Genomic DNA, 18011 nt, shown 5'->3' on the forward strand with positions numbered 1-18011 from the left:
ACATATACAAATTTTTTTTTTACGCTACGCGGCGAAATTCGCACGACCGTTCAACACGGAATTCCTATTCCTCGGGCCTACAATTAAAGAAATACTTTAAATAATTGTATTTTTTAGCACTTATAATATTATATATTTGACTAAGAGCACTTATGGAATCAACTAAAGTGGTGAAATAATTTTGGCCGTCCAGATCGGGCAAAAATACCAAACAGTGGCGCGATCGTGAAGACGCCCATATTAAAATTGAATCGTTCTATCTCAGTTTGCGATAAACCATCTCTATCTCTCTCTCTCGTCACGCGAGAGAGCGAAAGGGGAAGTATCTCGCCGCTCGCGCTCGAAGCGTCTTCGGGTATTACTTTCGGAAAGCGAGGGAATTTTCGGAGGCGACGAAGTCGGCCGCCTCGACCAAAATTACCCCCAGTTTACCTCCCGTTCGCGGTGACCTCGGAGAACTTGCGAGAGATTTTAGCGCGGGGACAACCGAGCTCGACCGAAGTAAGCCCGAATTTTCACATTATATTTCCCGTCCTTGGCCAACTGTCGCCTACTTTCGGAGAGTGAAGTGGAAGCATTAGGCTTTTGCGTTGGCCAAGTTAACCTCGAATTGTGCAGCATTTGAAATTCAGAAATGTGAATGTAGTAGAATCTAGTCAGTTTGAAGAAAATGTAGAGAGTTGTTTCAGAACAGGTGAAACTCCTGTTTTATCAGATTTCTTTCTAAAAACACACGATTCGATTTTAAACTGGATTCTAAAAAAAGAGTTTTAGAAATTTTAATAGACTATTTGTATTTTTTAAATACTTCATTAGAAACTCGTTCGTGCAATGCGACTATCTGTTATATGAATACGTACACGTACTTAACCATGACCTAGACACTGCAGTTAAAAGTTACAACCATTAAGTTCAGTAAGACATATCGATTCCTATTATAATAGTAAATGTATGAGAATGAAAAGTACTATGTACTTTCATGTTTTAATGATATAAATAAAATTTGTTATTATAATTATTTTTATAAATGGATCATCGACTTTGATTAATAAATAATTTATAGCTTTCTGTTTAATTCTCGTAGGTTTACCAATGTATACATATTTTTTAAATACTGCTTTTCGGTCTAATTGCTCATAGTTAATGGGAGTATTTATAGTTTTGTTTCGATCTAAGAGTTTATAGAATGATAAATAAAATATTTATAATTAAATAATACAATTTAAACTCAATGTCACATATTGTATAGTGATGTGTAGAGCTAATTAAGCGAGCAGTCATTCGCCTGCAGGTCGGAACGGAGTGTAGTGTTTTACTTGAGTTCTGACCAATGAGATTTGTCAAGCCGTTTCATATATTATGCTGAAGTGTTAAATCCAGATTTTTTTTGCTGAGCATTTCTTTTAACACACATTTCTCGACTCCGCTTGGAGATGGTTTCATACTTTAAATTTATGGTTTATTTCGGTTCATTAACACTAGCAGTAGTCGACCATTTAGTACTTTATATTTGGATTAAGATAAAATTCATTGAATTAAAATTGCACTTTCCCTAATTTTTAGTAGTATCAAGCAGCAGCAGTTTCTCTTTTCGCACACAATAAACGGATGGGTTGACACATGCATTTTAAGCACACACTGCAAGTCCAGCATTGCTGCGACTGATCTTTAATAAATCATGCCACGTCTCGTGGATCTGAGCGGAAATGTCTACTGGTCTTATATTTTGTATCTTTAAATTGTCCCCACAAATTTATAGTATTTTAGGCCATCGTCCAAGAAACGAAAGTCGGATGTGAGCCAAAGTGCAATGCAATGCGAGACGAAAGACAGAAAAACGAATCTGGCATGTCTTTGTTTCGTCACCTTTGTGAATCACTTCGCACAGTTTCCGCGTGGAAATGACCCGAATTTGCATAAAATGTGTGAATTTTCTTTCATTGTGGGTCAAATGTGCCAATCGAGAGGTGTTGGTCAGTTGTTAGTGAAATGGAAAACGGACATGAAAGAAGAGACAGGTGAGTTATGAAACTATTTATGTTTGTTAACAATGCCGCCATTGTTTTCTGCAAAAACGGAAGTTCAATTATCAAACAATTTGCGTGGTCAAACAAACAAACGTGGGTCTTTCTTAACTCTCCTTCCGCGTGAAATGTGGGTCTGATTGTCGGACATCATTAACTCGAAAGACTCTGGTGTGAGTTAACGCGTCGTCTCGATTGACCTTTAGATTTAACCGTTAACGACAGATGTTTTGGAAGATATGTGAGTCGATAATACTATTTCTTAGAGATATTAATTAGGTAGCATAATTGAAAATCATTACATTAGTAGCAGTATTGACTAATATCGCTTGCTTGGCAAGTAATTTACACGCAAAGTTTAATTTACTCACAGTTTAGCAGTTTTGGTTTAACAAGGTGTCAAGGTTTCAAGGATATAAATTGAATCACTTCTTTGCATTCCGCTTCAGTGTCAACATATTTTTTGTTAACTCTTGCTTTGTATTATACTTTGTTATCATCTAACAATTGTCTGTATATTATTTGTTTATAGATTGTTTTGAATCAATACCTAAAAACAATCGTGACTTATTAATATAAAATATATCACATTTATTCACCGTCATTGCTCATTATCATTTATTGTTTTAGTTTGGTGTTAAATTAGGTAGTATATGCCTGTGAATGAAACTTACTCTACTAGACTTTGTTATATTATATTTAGACTAAACTAGAATAAAGTAAATAGAAATTAACAAACAGTGGCGCTATTTTCTGTTTATGTTATATATTATATGTATGTTTAGTTAATATTTGTTTGATTTAAAAATTAGCTATTAAAGCTAAATACATTAATAAAATAATAATAATAATTAATGGTAAATTTTGAAAGCTGTATTACGTGAACCATATCAGATTATTGAATTTTTTCAAAAGAAGACAATATAAAGATTTTTAATAGTAAAATTTATATTGTGGACAACTATTGGTTATACTTTAATTAATATAATTTTAATAAAAAAGATAGTGTTATTGAACTTGGATTAAAATTTGAGATAGATATTTCTTTTATATAATTAAGTTTTAATTTATTTTGTGATATATCAAATATTGATTGGTTTTGAATATACATGAACATTTTTTTAACATTCTTTATTAAAAGTTATTTTTAAGTATGCTTAAATCATGCCAGCTTTATTACATATTTTTTATAGAAAGTTTAAAATAACACAGTTGACCTAGAAATAGCCGCCAGAATGACATGTGCAATTGTCACGTTGCTACTGTTCACCATTTGGGAGTAGATCTTGCGACAGATAGACAAATACACACATGTATTTTCTGTTTTATAGTATAGATTTATTATAGGATATTCATTATTTTATTAAATAAATTTAGTACATAAATTAAGGCTATTCCTTCATATTATTATAGCTCTATTTAATATTTATATTTATTTATTAAATATTATTATTTAGTTACATAAGTGTAATATAATATTAACATTTTTTATTCAATAAAATAATATGTTGAATTCAATTTACTTGAAAAAAATATTATCTAGTCAGGTTAGGTTTTAGTAAATATTGTTTACAATTGGTTGTTTCATTATTTAGTAGAACTTTAAATTTTGTGTTCCCAACAAAAAAATATCAACTCTTTCCTTATTTAAAAAAATATTAAATTAATTTTGAGATAATAATATGTTTTCATAGTTTATAGATCAATTACTATAAAATTAATAGTATATAAATTGAGTTTTCCCCAATGCGTCATGATGGATAATATACAATTAAACATTTAAAAAAGTAAAAAACAATTATGTGGTGACACCTAAAATAAATGAGTACCATCCCATATATTTTCTACAATTCCTCTAAGCTATCGCCGAAAATATCATTGTGTTTGGCAAGCTCGTTAAGAAGCTAGATGGCTCGTGCAAGAGGAGCGTTCATAAACGCTATCGTCCTGGTCGCGACGTTCTAGAATAAGGGACGCGATCGCGACTCTCTAGAGCACTATTAAGATAGTAGCCAAAGGTTGTTGAAAATACAACATATGAATAATAAACTGTGGCAATTATATTACACTACTACTACTACTACTTTTTAATTACTTTTTCGTGGATTTGTATTAAAAACTATTATTTTCTTTAAAAAATATCAAGCTTAAAAATATTAAGGAGTTGATATACACACGTTAAACTACGTATTTTCTGTAAAGTATTTATTTAGCTCCTTAGCTAAAGATATCCAATATCATGTTAGTCAATATTATATATTTTTCTCGTTCTTTCTAATATTTCTTGATGATCGACACATTTTGAGTCAATTGTTAATTAATTACATCCTATCACCATCTGTCGCCTCTTATTTTTTCTTAAATCTTCCGTTTTGACCAGAGAGCGCATTTTTATAAATAAAAAATCGAGTGTCGCTGCCGGGGCTTGAACCCGCAACCTCAGAATTACTAGTCTGAGACGTTACGGAATATGCTATTTCATACTTATACGCAGATTAATCAATCCCTAATTTATCCGAAAGGACTTTCAAAATTTTGCTCTAAAATGATCTTAACATATAGGTCAGTGGCTCCCAATCTTATTTCAACACTATTTTTATTGCTACGCAATCTACAGTTTGACGTTTATTGATTTTATCAATGCGTATTATATATTAACTGATCGTATACAAATCCATCTAACCCATAAAAATAATTCAGAGGTTTCAAAATAATGTTTTAAGCGTGGTATTGGGTGCTCCGTTGCATGTCCCAAACTTTCTTATTCACAAAAACTTGAAAATAAAAATTTTCAATTGTAGAAAAAGTGCCAATTTCAAGACATAAATAAAAAGTATTGACTAAGGAAATATTATAACAAATTGGCTAAAAAAAAATTATTACTGAGAAATCAACCGGAAGATTTAAGAGAAAAATTATTGATTTTTAGTTGTCCTGGTGAATCACTGATGGATGATTCATCCACGTGAGATTTAAAGTTTTGCTGAATGTTAGGATAAAAAGGCAGATTGCAAAAAAATAACCTTTAAAACGTTGATCTTATAATTTTTTTTTATTATGAATTTAGCTATAAAACGTAATTTTCCCTGAATATTACTAATTATTAAACAGCGATTTTATTTAAATAGAATTTTTAAATTCAATATTTCGCAAAGTGTAAATAATTTTGGCAATTTTCTATATAAGTGAATTTAATGCGGTGGTCGGCAAAATGATATTTTGCTTTAATTATTTAACTGATTGTTGAATTTAACACAGAGGTTGTCTTTAATGATATTAAAATGGTAATCAAAACCAAAATTATTAAAAATTATATTTATAAATCAAATTCGATTATTTTTTATTAGATCTTTGTTATACATAAAATTTATGTTGTAAAAAAATATAAAGAATGTTAATCTGCATTTTCATTTTAAAATGCACAGTAAAACGTTTCTATGTATGCCTATGCTACAGTCTATGCTATCGTTATCTCATAAAATAGGTATAGATCTTCAGTATTTCACATCAATAAGTTAAACAAAAATATATAATGCTTTTAGAATCATAACAATGATGAAAACTCTTCATTAAGTATTGTTATGTTTTATTATACACCATCTCATAATGAATGAGACTTGAATTTAGGTCGAAGTTATAATAATTGTAAAGAAATATTCAATATATTGTAAAAGTAATGAACGCATTGCAAAATATGGACGTCTCAAAACTGTCGTACTAAAATATTAGTCATATGTTTTACTGATAAATATTATATCAGCTGAATGATTGTAAATACATAAAAATATTATATAAAATATTATCAAATGCTAAATTAAGAATTATTCATATCAGGCTAGCATTGTTATGTTTGCATCCATAATAGTACCGGTTTTAACCAAACCAGATTTCATTATTAATTTAAGTAACCTGCATTTTTAATGTGCCTAATCAATATTATATGTTTCGGTCTTGAACTTTATATCGTAAATGCAATATATATTTTTTGATATAATTCTTCGTCACATATGTGTCATACTTCGTCGAGTGTTACGTTAGATTTAATATTACGACAATCAAAATGAGGTAACACTGATCGAACACAGGAGAAAGGTGTCAAATGAGATAATGAATGATTTTAGCGATGAAAGTGAATTTCTGAAAAGTGACCCAGAAAACTGCGAATAGAACAACGGTAGACTTTGACCGTATTTTTAAGAATGAAACGACACCTTGAACCATAATGCGTCTCTTTAAGGAGTTATGTTTGAATGGGAAAAACGAGAGCAAATAATTAACAGTTAAATATAACCGGAAAATTCATTCATAAATATAAACAATGACAAATTTATGTTTAAAAAACGTGATATTGTTGATAGGTGTTTTTGTATGTATTGTATAATAAATCACGTTCTTGAGTTTTTGTTTAGTTTTAATTGAATTAACATGAAAATGCTTAATAAAAATCTCACGCTCTATGAATAATATAGCATTGTTTTCGTGAATTTGATCTACGTCACGTAAATCTCATTAAAATCTAAATTACATGTGTAATGTTATGTATGCAAATATACAAATTAAATGATAAGATCATCAATCTTATCTTAAGACATAAACATTTATTTATAGATGCATAAAAAATTACGTTATCATTTTAGTTTTCTTTTACGTTATATAAAAATTAAATATACGTATGTTAGGTTTTATTTAAAGCTAGAAATGGCATTCTTTTAATTAATATTTTTAAGCATACGCGTGTATGTGTTTTTATAAAATACAAAAATATTCTGGAACAGTAATACAAATACTTATTAAATTTAATATATACTAGCTGTCGGTACCTCACTGTCGTGAGGTACCGCAGCTGGTGAGTGTGGTAAATATAGAACGCTCAACTTTTTGGGCTTTAAATAATATTTTTGCTTCGCTCTGGTTTTTTTTTGTTTTATTCATATTTTTACAATCATAAACTTTTTTATAGTTGTCATTTTAGTAATTTTTAATTTTATTGTTTAGGAGTATATTTGCGATGAATCTGGTGGTTATATATTAATAAAAATATTAAAATTGTAAAAGGAAAACAAAAGGATTGTTTGGTAAATGAAACTTTTATTTTAAATCCGCCAATTCTACAATAGTCATCAGAAAGAATTGGCAAAGAAAACTGATGACATAGGAAACATGGGACATGTAAATATACGTGATTATGGATACAAAAACTCATAGTCCCATTTGGAATCACACTCGAATTTCGTACAATTCTGCCTTTAAGAATGTTATCAAGGCTTATTTTAAAGGCATTCTAAATAAAATTCAATACAACAATGTCAGATTACCATCTCTATTAAGTCTCATAAAGCATGGCATTTCAATGCTCGATGTTGAAATTTAGATACCATAGGTATAATATCAAACCTTTCAAACGCTCTTCCAGTTCACATCTATACTATACAATTTTGCACGACAATATACTGGTTTATTCCTACCTAGTTGCGGCTTACGTTTCGCGTTTCATATGGTCTTACAGTTGCATTTGTCTAGAAATCTAGTACATGCTAACTGGCAAACTTGACATCGATAAGAAAACCAACATCGTTGCGTCAATTCAAGTTATGCAACGACAGTCTGCGAACTTTGCCGATGGCGTTTAACTCAAGTCTACAAAGAGTTCATGCATTTTCTAATTGCTGGATAATCGAGACCGTAGTGAACCGTGTCAATGGTAATGCGATCTGGATTAAAGTTTTGCCTTTTAAGAGCTTTTCCCCAAAGCGTCCGACTGGCCTTCACCACAGTGGAACAAGACTTATCCGTGAACTGATGTTGATGATGTTGTTGAAGAGTCTTATCTCGCATCTGACATATCCGTTGCGTATATTTGATATTGTGCTTGACCGTGGGTGCTGTGGTTTCCGCTGTTTCAGGTTCCGTTTTCTAAGAAAGTTGCTTCCAAAGCTGGCAGAATAGAAATTTACTATGGTTTTTGTATATATGATACATATATACTTTTTTGATGGCATGGCAATATAATGAGGCCACAACACTATATGAAAATAAATTTGTATTAAGTAAGATTTCTTATTTATATTGAAATGATATAAACGCTCTGACATAATGTCTATGTTTTTTGTTTGAAAGATTTATTAGTAAGTGGTCTATTATTAGTTAAATAATACATTTCTGTTTTAATTGGCTCTTTTATTATTAATAAACTTATTTTAGATAAAGCAAATAAATTGGATAAATTTAATTGTTTCTCTATGTAATTAAAAACAATTATTATGTATCAAATGTTTTGTAAAGGCCTTGAATACAATTTGGTTTTTGAGTGCATGTTATGTAGTAATTTAAAAGCTGTGTATCGTGAATAACTTTTTATGTAAATTTTAAAGGTGTGTTTTGAAATGTGACATAAATGGTCAGACTTTAAAAAATATATTACATCACTACTTTGACAAATATTTGTCCGTGATTTAATGCAGAGAAGGTATACAAATTTATAAATTCTAAGATTAAAAATAATCTTGTATTCCTGATTTAAATACTCGAGCTATCCGAATGGGGGTATGGATAGACCCCAAAGTCTCATTCCAAATTACCATCCTTTTTGACAGAAACCTTTATATGAATTTGTATTATTTTAATACAATTCGTGTTTTAATTAATTCTGAAAGCCACGGTAGGTTACACCAATTTTATACATGTTATTATTAATACCAATCATTACTAACAAAATTTGTTGTAATAATATGTAATTTAAAAAAACATATGTACGTCATTCATCTTAAAAAAACGCAAAGGAAAACCATTACAGTTTAACCATTGAGGTGAATCATTAATAAAATCAGTGAGATAAACTAAACCTTGGCCTTTTTTGGGAATTTCTTATATTGTAATTAATCATCATTCCTTCATTTTATACGATGCGTCAAAATTATGAATACATATCTTAAACAAGTTTATTTGTGCAATCACTAAATTGGAGCACAAATTGAGTCACTAGCTGATATGACATTAATATAGTATTGTATAATACTAAAATCTCAGCAATCACGATCGGAAAGAAAAGCGCGGTACGTATCATGTCCAAGTTGAGTAATTTTCTATTGTATCATATCCGAAATTGAGTAAACTCTCATCGCATTATATGACAACTGACTTTCTCCGATTTCAAAAGTCTATCTGCGAAATGACTCGTGATTAACTCTAACTATAGTATTTTTCATCTTCCATCAAAGGTACTGCTGATGTTGCAGCGGCCGTGGTCCTTAAACTGGGTCATTAAACGAGGTTCTTCTAAGCCGGTCGACCTTATGTCACGGTGCAGTTTTTTATTTTGTTTCATTTTAACGAAAATGTTTAATTAATAGTATACCGAGAAGGGTTTAATGGGAAAATTTGATGAGGTAGAAAACACTGAATGGCTAAGGAAGTTGACCTTTCTAGAATTTAAGGTCTCATTTCGAGGTTGAACTGCTTTTCAAAAAATTAAGTATATCCCTTAATGATAGTCCTGACAAGGCTGCAAATTTATTATGCTCGTCGATGATTTTGCATAGTTTTTTTGTTGAGCAATATTAATACATGTTTACACTTTTATATCATAATTAATTTTTAAGTGTGATATAATGTCTAAACTTTGAGACACCCTAATGTAGCATTAGATCAATAAACTAACATATACATACCTTTAACTATCTTAATAATTAAGATGTGTACCTAATAAATTTCAAATACATATATGTTTCTGTTAAATCTATATTTTAGATATCACCGTCTAGAACGTTAACTTTTTTATTTTAAAATATATAAACATGTATAGTGTTACTTATCCATTACTGTTTTTAAAACCTTACCAGGTCTAAAAAATAAGCATGACCCTGTACTTAAAAAAATCGGCGATAAAACCGGAATTATTTAAGTGACGTTCTGTATTATACAACCAGTGTTAAATATGTATATATTAAAGACCATTTGCCAAAGTAACACTCTTCTTGCATTAAATATTGGCACCAAACTATTGTGCATATTTTTTTAGATAATGAATACATTCATTATTGAATCAAGGACAAATAAAAGTAAAACTTCCACTCTCATATTAAATTTAACAGTTTAGATCAAAAATAAAATTCTTCATTATCGCTTATGTGAAAATATATTTTTTTTGTCATATATAAACGCTTCTCTTTGTTGTCTGTATATGTAAAAGCTCATCTCCGTCGGACTAAAACGTTTTGGTCGCGCGTTTCCACTTTTACCTGTGCGATGAATCAACCATTCACCTGTGAGTCAGTTCCTGACCGGTCCTTTGTTAATACCGGATCCTTTTCTAGAGTAATCTAACTTGCGTTTAACAATATAATACAACATGGTTGTGATAGCGTGACTAAGTTAATTTGCATAAATATCTACAAGTATTTAGTAATAGTACTCAGTTCAATTTCTTTTGACTGTTTTTATATATTGTATATTAATTCAATAACAATGTATTTTATTTTTTATGGATGATCCCAATACATATAAAAATTATTTCACTGCATTGATTTAGAAATACAATAGAGAATTAAGATAAAGCGTATTCAATTATTTGTTACACAAATTGTTACAATATTAAATAATAATAGAGTAGGTTAGTAGAGCTGAATCAATTACATTTTTGAAAGGTATGATAAGATTATCTCAATTATTCTTATTCATATGGTACAATCACTTGTCAACAGATAGATAGCGATGGTGTCATCCTAATTCAAAAACAACCGGTTTTAAACGATTTTTACTATCAAAAACGAATTTTTATTACTCACTTTTCCTTAAATATCTTATTATATTTAATTATATCAATTAGAAAATAAGTAATTACAACGTCAGAAAGTAGGAGGATTCATAAACAGTATTAAATATGATTTGTCAATTAGTAAGCAATTATTGGTTATGCTAAATAGTCATTAAACTATATATTTACATATATATATATATTTATATATAAAAGTTTCATTAGAAAAATGAATTAACGTAATTTTACTGCGTAGGCTTCTTCTCGTGCGGAAATTGGAATACACTGTGAATTGATGGAGCTTCACAAAATACTAATTCTCGTATATATAGTGGGTAAATCAGATTCTTTGACGTCATTGAATAAATATTTTGGCCATATAAAAATTACGTAGTATAATAATTGCACGGTTGTAAACGAAAACATATTTAGAAATTCAGTTCACATCGTCTGTTTCACCTTGAAATGGCTAGAATTAATTTTAACTTCATTTCAATATTATTTTAAGGGAAAACAAGTAAAGAAATACTTGATTATTAGAGTGAAATTCACAAATAATAAAAAGTCAGGATCAATAATTAAATATGTGTATCGGAAACAAAAAAGCAATTTTGGGTTTATTTGTAATTAAGATATTAAACATTTATTTTATGTATCTTTATTAAAAGTTAAAATTTGTACGTGCTAATTGAGAATTGATTCACAATACGATTCTAATAGGAATTTCAATATTTTATCTGTGGAATTTTACATAGAAACTATTTGCAAAACGCTTTTCCTAAATACATATATTCAGTATATGCAAAATGTACATTTGTATATTTATATGCAAATTTTCAGATTTTTATATCAATATGCAAATAAACGATCGTTTTATGTTCGTTGACCTCTTAACAAAACAACATTTAAACAATTTATTAATGACTATCTATTTAGCTATGAAATTAGGCACGACCTTGATTGCGTCATTCATTCGCAAATTACACCTGACCATCTTGCGAATTCATTGACAAGAAGGTCATTTTCCATAAGCTTCCGCATTAAATAGAAAGAGTCTTAATTTTTACGATTAAAATTAATGTCCAAGTCGCCAAAGCATGTCCAAGTCGAGAGTAATGCTCCACTGGATAAGCACTAATTTGTAATTCAGTACGGTGAACTTTACCGGTGGCGTGCGAATAAAATATCTTATTTAATGATGTAACTTGTATGTTCTTAATTTACTAAACACATATAATAAAGTAATATCGACCCTTATTTAATTTAAGAAGTAATTTTGATTAATAGAACTCAAGATGTGGGTGATATTTGTTGTACAATTTTACTTTGTAACGATATACTTTAAAATGACCAATTTGACGTTTCCGTCTTGATTTTTTTATCGTGTTGGTCTTAACACTATACATTGCGTGCAATGCGCTATTATTATGCAAAACACTATTATTATGCATTTATTTGCGTTTAACTTAAATAATAGTTTGTTTTTTAAAAACAATTTTTATTTTATAAAATGTGTTTTACTACTGGCGAAAATTTAGCGTATTATGGCCAATACAAATCTTATGTAATAAACGCCATTTTTTTTAATAGATGATTTTTTTAAATATTCCAGTTGGTCATAAAACACTTAATATTGTTATTTACAGCCGCAATAATCAATAAGTATTTACATAACCGCATAAGTAATGAAATGCTATGGAATGCCTTTAATTTTTCCCTGTATTATATAATAATTGAGATAAACAATAACATTATTTAATAAAAATTTAAGACAATTCAAAATATATATATAAAAAAATCGTCATCTGATTAAATATACAAAATATCTATCTCTGCAGATACTTTTTATTCTAATCTCTCTCTTCGATTTCGTTAATATGGGTATCGCAAAAACTATGATATAATGCATGATGCTCTACAGTACTTTGTAGAAACGTTTAACAATTATTTTACTCTGGTGTACATGTCATATTAATACCAGAATATCAAATAAAATGTTCATATTTTAGGCGATATACTTACATATTAAATTAAATAATTATAAAATATATATATAAACATAATTTAAAATTATGTGAATATCACTTCAGTAGTATAGGCGAACGTACGAGTGTTGCTAGTTGGATGCAAGCGTGCAGTGGTTTTCAACTTGATTTTTTAATATTATTCTTGTAAATAAGTATTTGGTAGGTTCAGTTTATATTACAATTATTAAAATAATTATTTTGTAATATTATTTGAGTTTTTACAATTTTAAATCATTCATTTTTTACATAGATTTACATGTACACTCAGTGTACATCACCGGAGCGCACGGATATTTTGCAATGTAAAGGTGAAGTTTAACATATTAGGTTATAACTGTTCTAATGGTATTGTGAATCCATATTATAATATTATAAGGAACCTCACATTTTTTTATCTTAAACCACAGTATTTTTATTAAAATTCTAGTTATATATAAGCAAATATTACTTTTAGATATTGTTACGATAAAAGAACAGTAATTGTTGTGTTAAATTTTTATTTTTATTATCGTCAGCATATAATACGTGAATATTAAATTAAAAATGTTATTTTTGTGTTTTTTATAAACATAAAAAAACAAGAAAGGACCAAAATATGATCTTTGTGATACCCCAGAGTTGGCTAGGTGCTCTTTTGAGTATTATAAACATCAAATTTTGATTATATTTTAAGTAGTTACCAAAGAATATCGTAAGATTATCAATAAACACAAAATCAAGTTGTTGATTATGATTATATGGTTCACTTTATTACATATATCTAGCACGATCGATTAATGGGCTAAGACCTGAATTCGAATCAAAGTGTTTTTCTGTTGTTTATATAAGATGGGAATTAGTGATTATTATAAATATAATAAGAAATTTGATCTATAATCATAGATACTTTTCTTTGATTTCTAAATAGAGCAAAAAATTACATGTATTATCATTTAAATCTGGAATCTCTCAATAATTTAGAAAATAAACCAACATGATAGACCAGTGGTATATTAGGTGACTAATACTTAAAAGACATGGGTTCAAATCCCACATGAACGTGCTTTGAAGATCAGAATTAATGATTATTATATAATTATAATTCCGATCGATCGTCACAGATTAGCTTTTCTTAAATTTTCATATAATGACTATAATTATGAATAATTTATATAACATAGAGCTAAGTCGTGCATATTTTCATCTATGGATTGGAAGTTGTAATATTAATTAAATATATGGCACTGATTTATAGACTTTGATTTCAGTCAGTTGTTTCACTACTTACTTAGTTGTTGTTACTTGTGTTTAATCCGTTGTGAAGAATTTTGCCTGTTATGTTCAATAAATAAAATTAAAGTTTTAGGAGAGATTTTCTATGTTTTGGGGGAATGTCAAAATATTTTTGACAGTAGAAATTATAGACCTGAATCATCTATTATATAAAAAATTAAGTCGGATCTGACAATAAAGCTATATATTTATAGTTGCTTAGAATTATCTTACCTGTTTTATTATTGTGAGTCCCTTCTGTGCATCACTAAAATTAAGGAATACGTAATTCTGATATATGAAGCAGATGATATACTTGATTTTAATTTCTCACTTTGTTCGGTTCAGTTGGATTTTTTTATTGTCAATATTCTTATAACCATCATAAGAAATATTATCCTTATACGTCATTATTAATTCAATTATATGTTATAACATATAAATATATATTATAAATTCAGTTTATTAATTCATATGAAAATGTGAAGGTGACAAAAATATGGGCCCACGAATGTTTCGATTTGATCTTTAAAAAAAATAAAAACCTAATATTTCATAGCACTCACGTACCTATGTAAATTAAAAATTACAACTGTAGGGCTGTCAGCGTTAGATTATATACTCAAGTTCATTCGGTTGACATAGATTTTTATTCCTCTTTTGCGTTATAATTATTATAATGGTATATATTTTTCTCTCATCCGTTCGATTAATGCACATTTAACGATGATATCACAATCGCCGACGCGAATCGACAAACACAGTTGTTTCGTGTGTTGTTTGTTGATTAAAAACCTTTTGTATTTCAATTGCGTTTGTACTGTTAGACACGTGTTGTGGAAATGCTTAAAATTATTTATAATATATAAACACTTTATTCTAACGGCGTTTGCACTTCCATGGGATGTTTCCAAATATGGCTTTATACTTCCTACGTCTGCTTTCGTGCGCCGTGACTCGTCACATTTTAATGAACATCATCTTTATCATACAATTTCGTTGGTAAATATGATAATCGTAGGTAAGTATCAAAGGAGAAGGCACGCGCCGAGCTCGCTGAAGCGCTCATGAAAACTGCTTTTATTTATGCCATCCGCAAGTTAACTATAAATTTATTGTATAATAACAGAGAATAAAGCTTTCACGTTGACTATAAAATATAGTTTAAAACTTATTCAAGCGGGGAGCTAAACATATTTACTTTTATTTACTTGTGTGCACTCGACTTTGAAGTTAAATATATTCACTTTATATTAAAATTGCAAAGTATATTGTGTGTGAAAAATTTCATAATTGGAGTTGTATAAAATTATATAGATTTTTTCTGTAATTTTATTCAATTCGTGCTGTATTGCACAACACATTATCAATATTAGCATTCTTGATGCTATTAGTAGTTCGTGTATATGCATGTATTTATACGTATAATTCATGTACACAGTATGCAGTCAAACATATTTTTATGTAACACATACATACATAAGTCTTCCTCTAATTTAGTGAGTAAGCATACTATTCGGATTCCATGTAGAAGCAGAAACATTCTAAATTATCAGCCACCCACATTATAAAATAATCTAAACCAGTTTAACTGTAAAATTGCTTTTTTCATAATACTGTAATATTGATTTTTTCATTCTCTAGAAATTTTACATTAGCGCAATTTGGAATGTTTGATTCTTGTATAGGTTTTTCTTCATCAGTATTAGCATAAATACATTTATATGCTTTAGTATTTTATTTAATTAAGACAACTATATCCCTATTTTGTGCGGCCAAATGGTATCAAACCAAGCTGTTCTTTGAAATTTATTAGTGTAATTTATTTAAGTAAAAAATCTATAAGAATCCTCAGACGATCAAAGGAAAGCAGGAGCATTCATGGGTTTTAAAAATCATCTGGTGCAAGTTTGGCTGAACTCTCGTTTATTCTATGTCAAAAGCGATGCTGTAGGATTAGGTTCCTGTCTGAAATTTCTGAATAAAATATAAAATATTACGGAAATGTAAAAACCCAACATTTTTTTAATCCTTCATCCTTTCAATAATGTCGGTAATTAGGGGCGGAACCAGACTCCTTGTTATAAAAATATATTTTAGTAGGTTATATATAAACGTTTATTTTAGGAATTTTCTTCGTATATTTTCAAATGCTAGTCTGCTATTTTACTTACATCTATAACGCTATTTTATTTTTATAACTACTTCAAAAGCTTATAATGCAGTCATAAGGTCAATATCCTTTATTTGTTGTATTTTGCATTGATATCTTAGTTCATCTCCGGTTATTTATCAATTCTTTCCAGTGTGATTTAATTATATATATATATATAATTAATATTTAATCATCGACATTTTGTCAGTCTGCCTCTCCCCTTCACCCCCGCGTTGTGGGATCTAGTGCCATGTAGTTCCGTCACTAATTTAAAATGTATCCATAAAAGCACAGTGGTCTATGGGTGGCAGTTTTGGCAAAGCACAATAAATCGATTTAGGAAAGACTACTTTAAATAAAATATTATATTCAGTTTTGAAATATTGTTACACAAAGAAACTATGTTGCAATATCTGATGTGCTTATTTCAATATAATAACTCTCGCCTAATTTGGTGTTTCTGTGCTTTGAAAATCTGATTATTTTTATTTATGCTTAAGTGATGTTAAATAGTTATAATTGAGTTCTAGAATACGAATAACTCTTGTTTTATCGCCAGTCTGCACCTGTGAACTATAGGGGTAGATATCCATGGTACACTCTGTTTACCACAGTCGTTGTTATGGTGATTTCAATTTTCAATACTACACCAAGGGCAAGATATATTGTGGCAGTTTAAATATACGTACCGTTGCACAGTGGTTTTAAACACATACTATATAGTATGCACATTCATTAGGATTTGCATACATTTTTGATACAGTTTACAAAAATATTGATTTTCAACACACAATGAATAGGTATAAATTATATAAAAAAATGCGGTAGTTGACAATGTGGATAAAAAACTGCTTTAGTATAACAACCGTGAATCGATATTGACCTTGCTTTTTTTATTGCAATAAGATTTATTGTGGTTTTGATATCATTGACCATGACAATGAATTTTTTTATAAAACAGTAGCTTATTGGTCATGGATTAATTTTTTTTGTTATATTTTTCTAGGTCTGAAAACACAAATGAAAACAATGTCAGAGAAAATCCTTCTACCAGGACTGAAGCGGAGACTTCACCCTTGGGCACATGGCCACATGGACTCAGCTCTATGTTGGCATGTCTCGGATGCACTATCGGAATTTTTAACATATCTAGATTTGCAATATTTAGCGTTCACTTTGGAGGTACGTAAATTACTTTATTTACACAAGTCACTTTATCGTTAAAATACAAAATAAATTGACCCGATTTGTCACTTAATACGGATCTATTGTTTTAGTCTTTAAGAGATTCATTATAATTCAACTGAAAGTATTCTGTATTTCATGCAAACTGGTAACACCTGATTTCTTAAATTGTTATTGGCTAATAAGAGAATCCTTTTTATATATTAGCTCATAATAACAGGCTCAAGTTATGCTATAGTTTTCAAGATCAATATTGTTGGGATTGTTTTAAAGTGATCATGGTAAGTATTTAAGCTTTGTCCATTTTGCGCAAAAACAATTATCACTTCTCAGAAGTCAAAAATTCACGTTAAAAGCAATAAAAACGTGTCGGCGCTGTTGCAGGAATGCTCGTTGCCGAGCGTTCCCAATACGACAGTGTTGGCACGATTTTATTGCGTTTGACGTCTGAGAAGAGATAATTGTTTTTTGGGCCCTCCTATTCGTCAAAATTCAGTTTATATATGCTTCATTCGACTTTCACTTATTGTAAGTCTTAATATTGTTATAAAAAAATTTACTATGAGTGCTAGATAACTAAGCGTTTTCACTGCGACGTCGACGGCATGACTTCATTG

The 18011-nt window shown here is 29.3% G+C and overlaps 1 protein-coding gene across 1 annotated transcript in view; it reads left to right on the top strand.

The window, feature by feature from the left end:
* bdg (sodium-dependent transporter bedraggled) overlaps window positions 1-18011 on the top strand; it is a 44412-nt gene that overhangs the window by 18782 nt on the left and 7619 nt on the right. The window contains exon 3 of the mRNA XM_088182972.1: window positions 17216-17391. Within this exon, the coding sequence (XP_088039098.1) occupies window positions 17216-17391 (176 nt within the window). The remainder of the gene's footprint in view (window positions 1-17215; window positions 17392-18011) is intronic.

Source organism: Plectrocnemia conspersa, unplaced genomic scaffold (genome assembly GCF_051122295.1).
Source record: "Plectrocnemia conspersa isolate PC_06_02 unplaced genomic scaffold, ASM5112229v1 ptg000003l, whole genome shotgun sequence".
Taxonomy (NCBI): Eukaryota; Metazoa; Arthropoda; class Insecta; order Trichoptera; family Polycentropodidae; genus Plectrocnemia; species Plectrocnemia conspersa.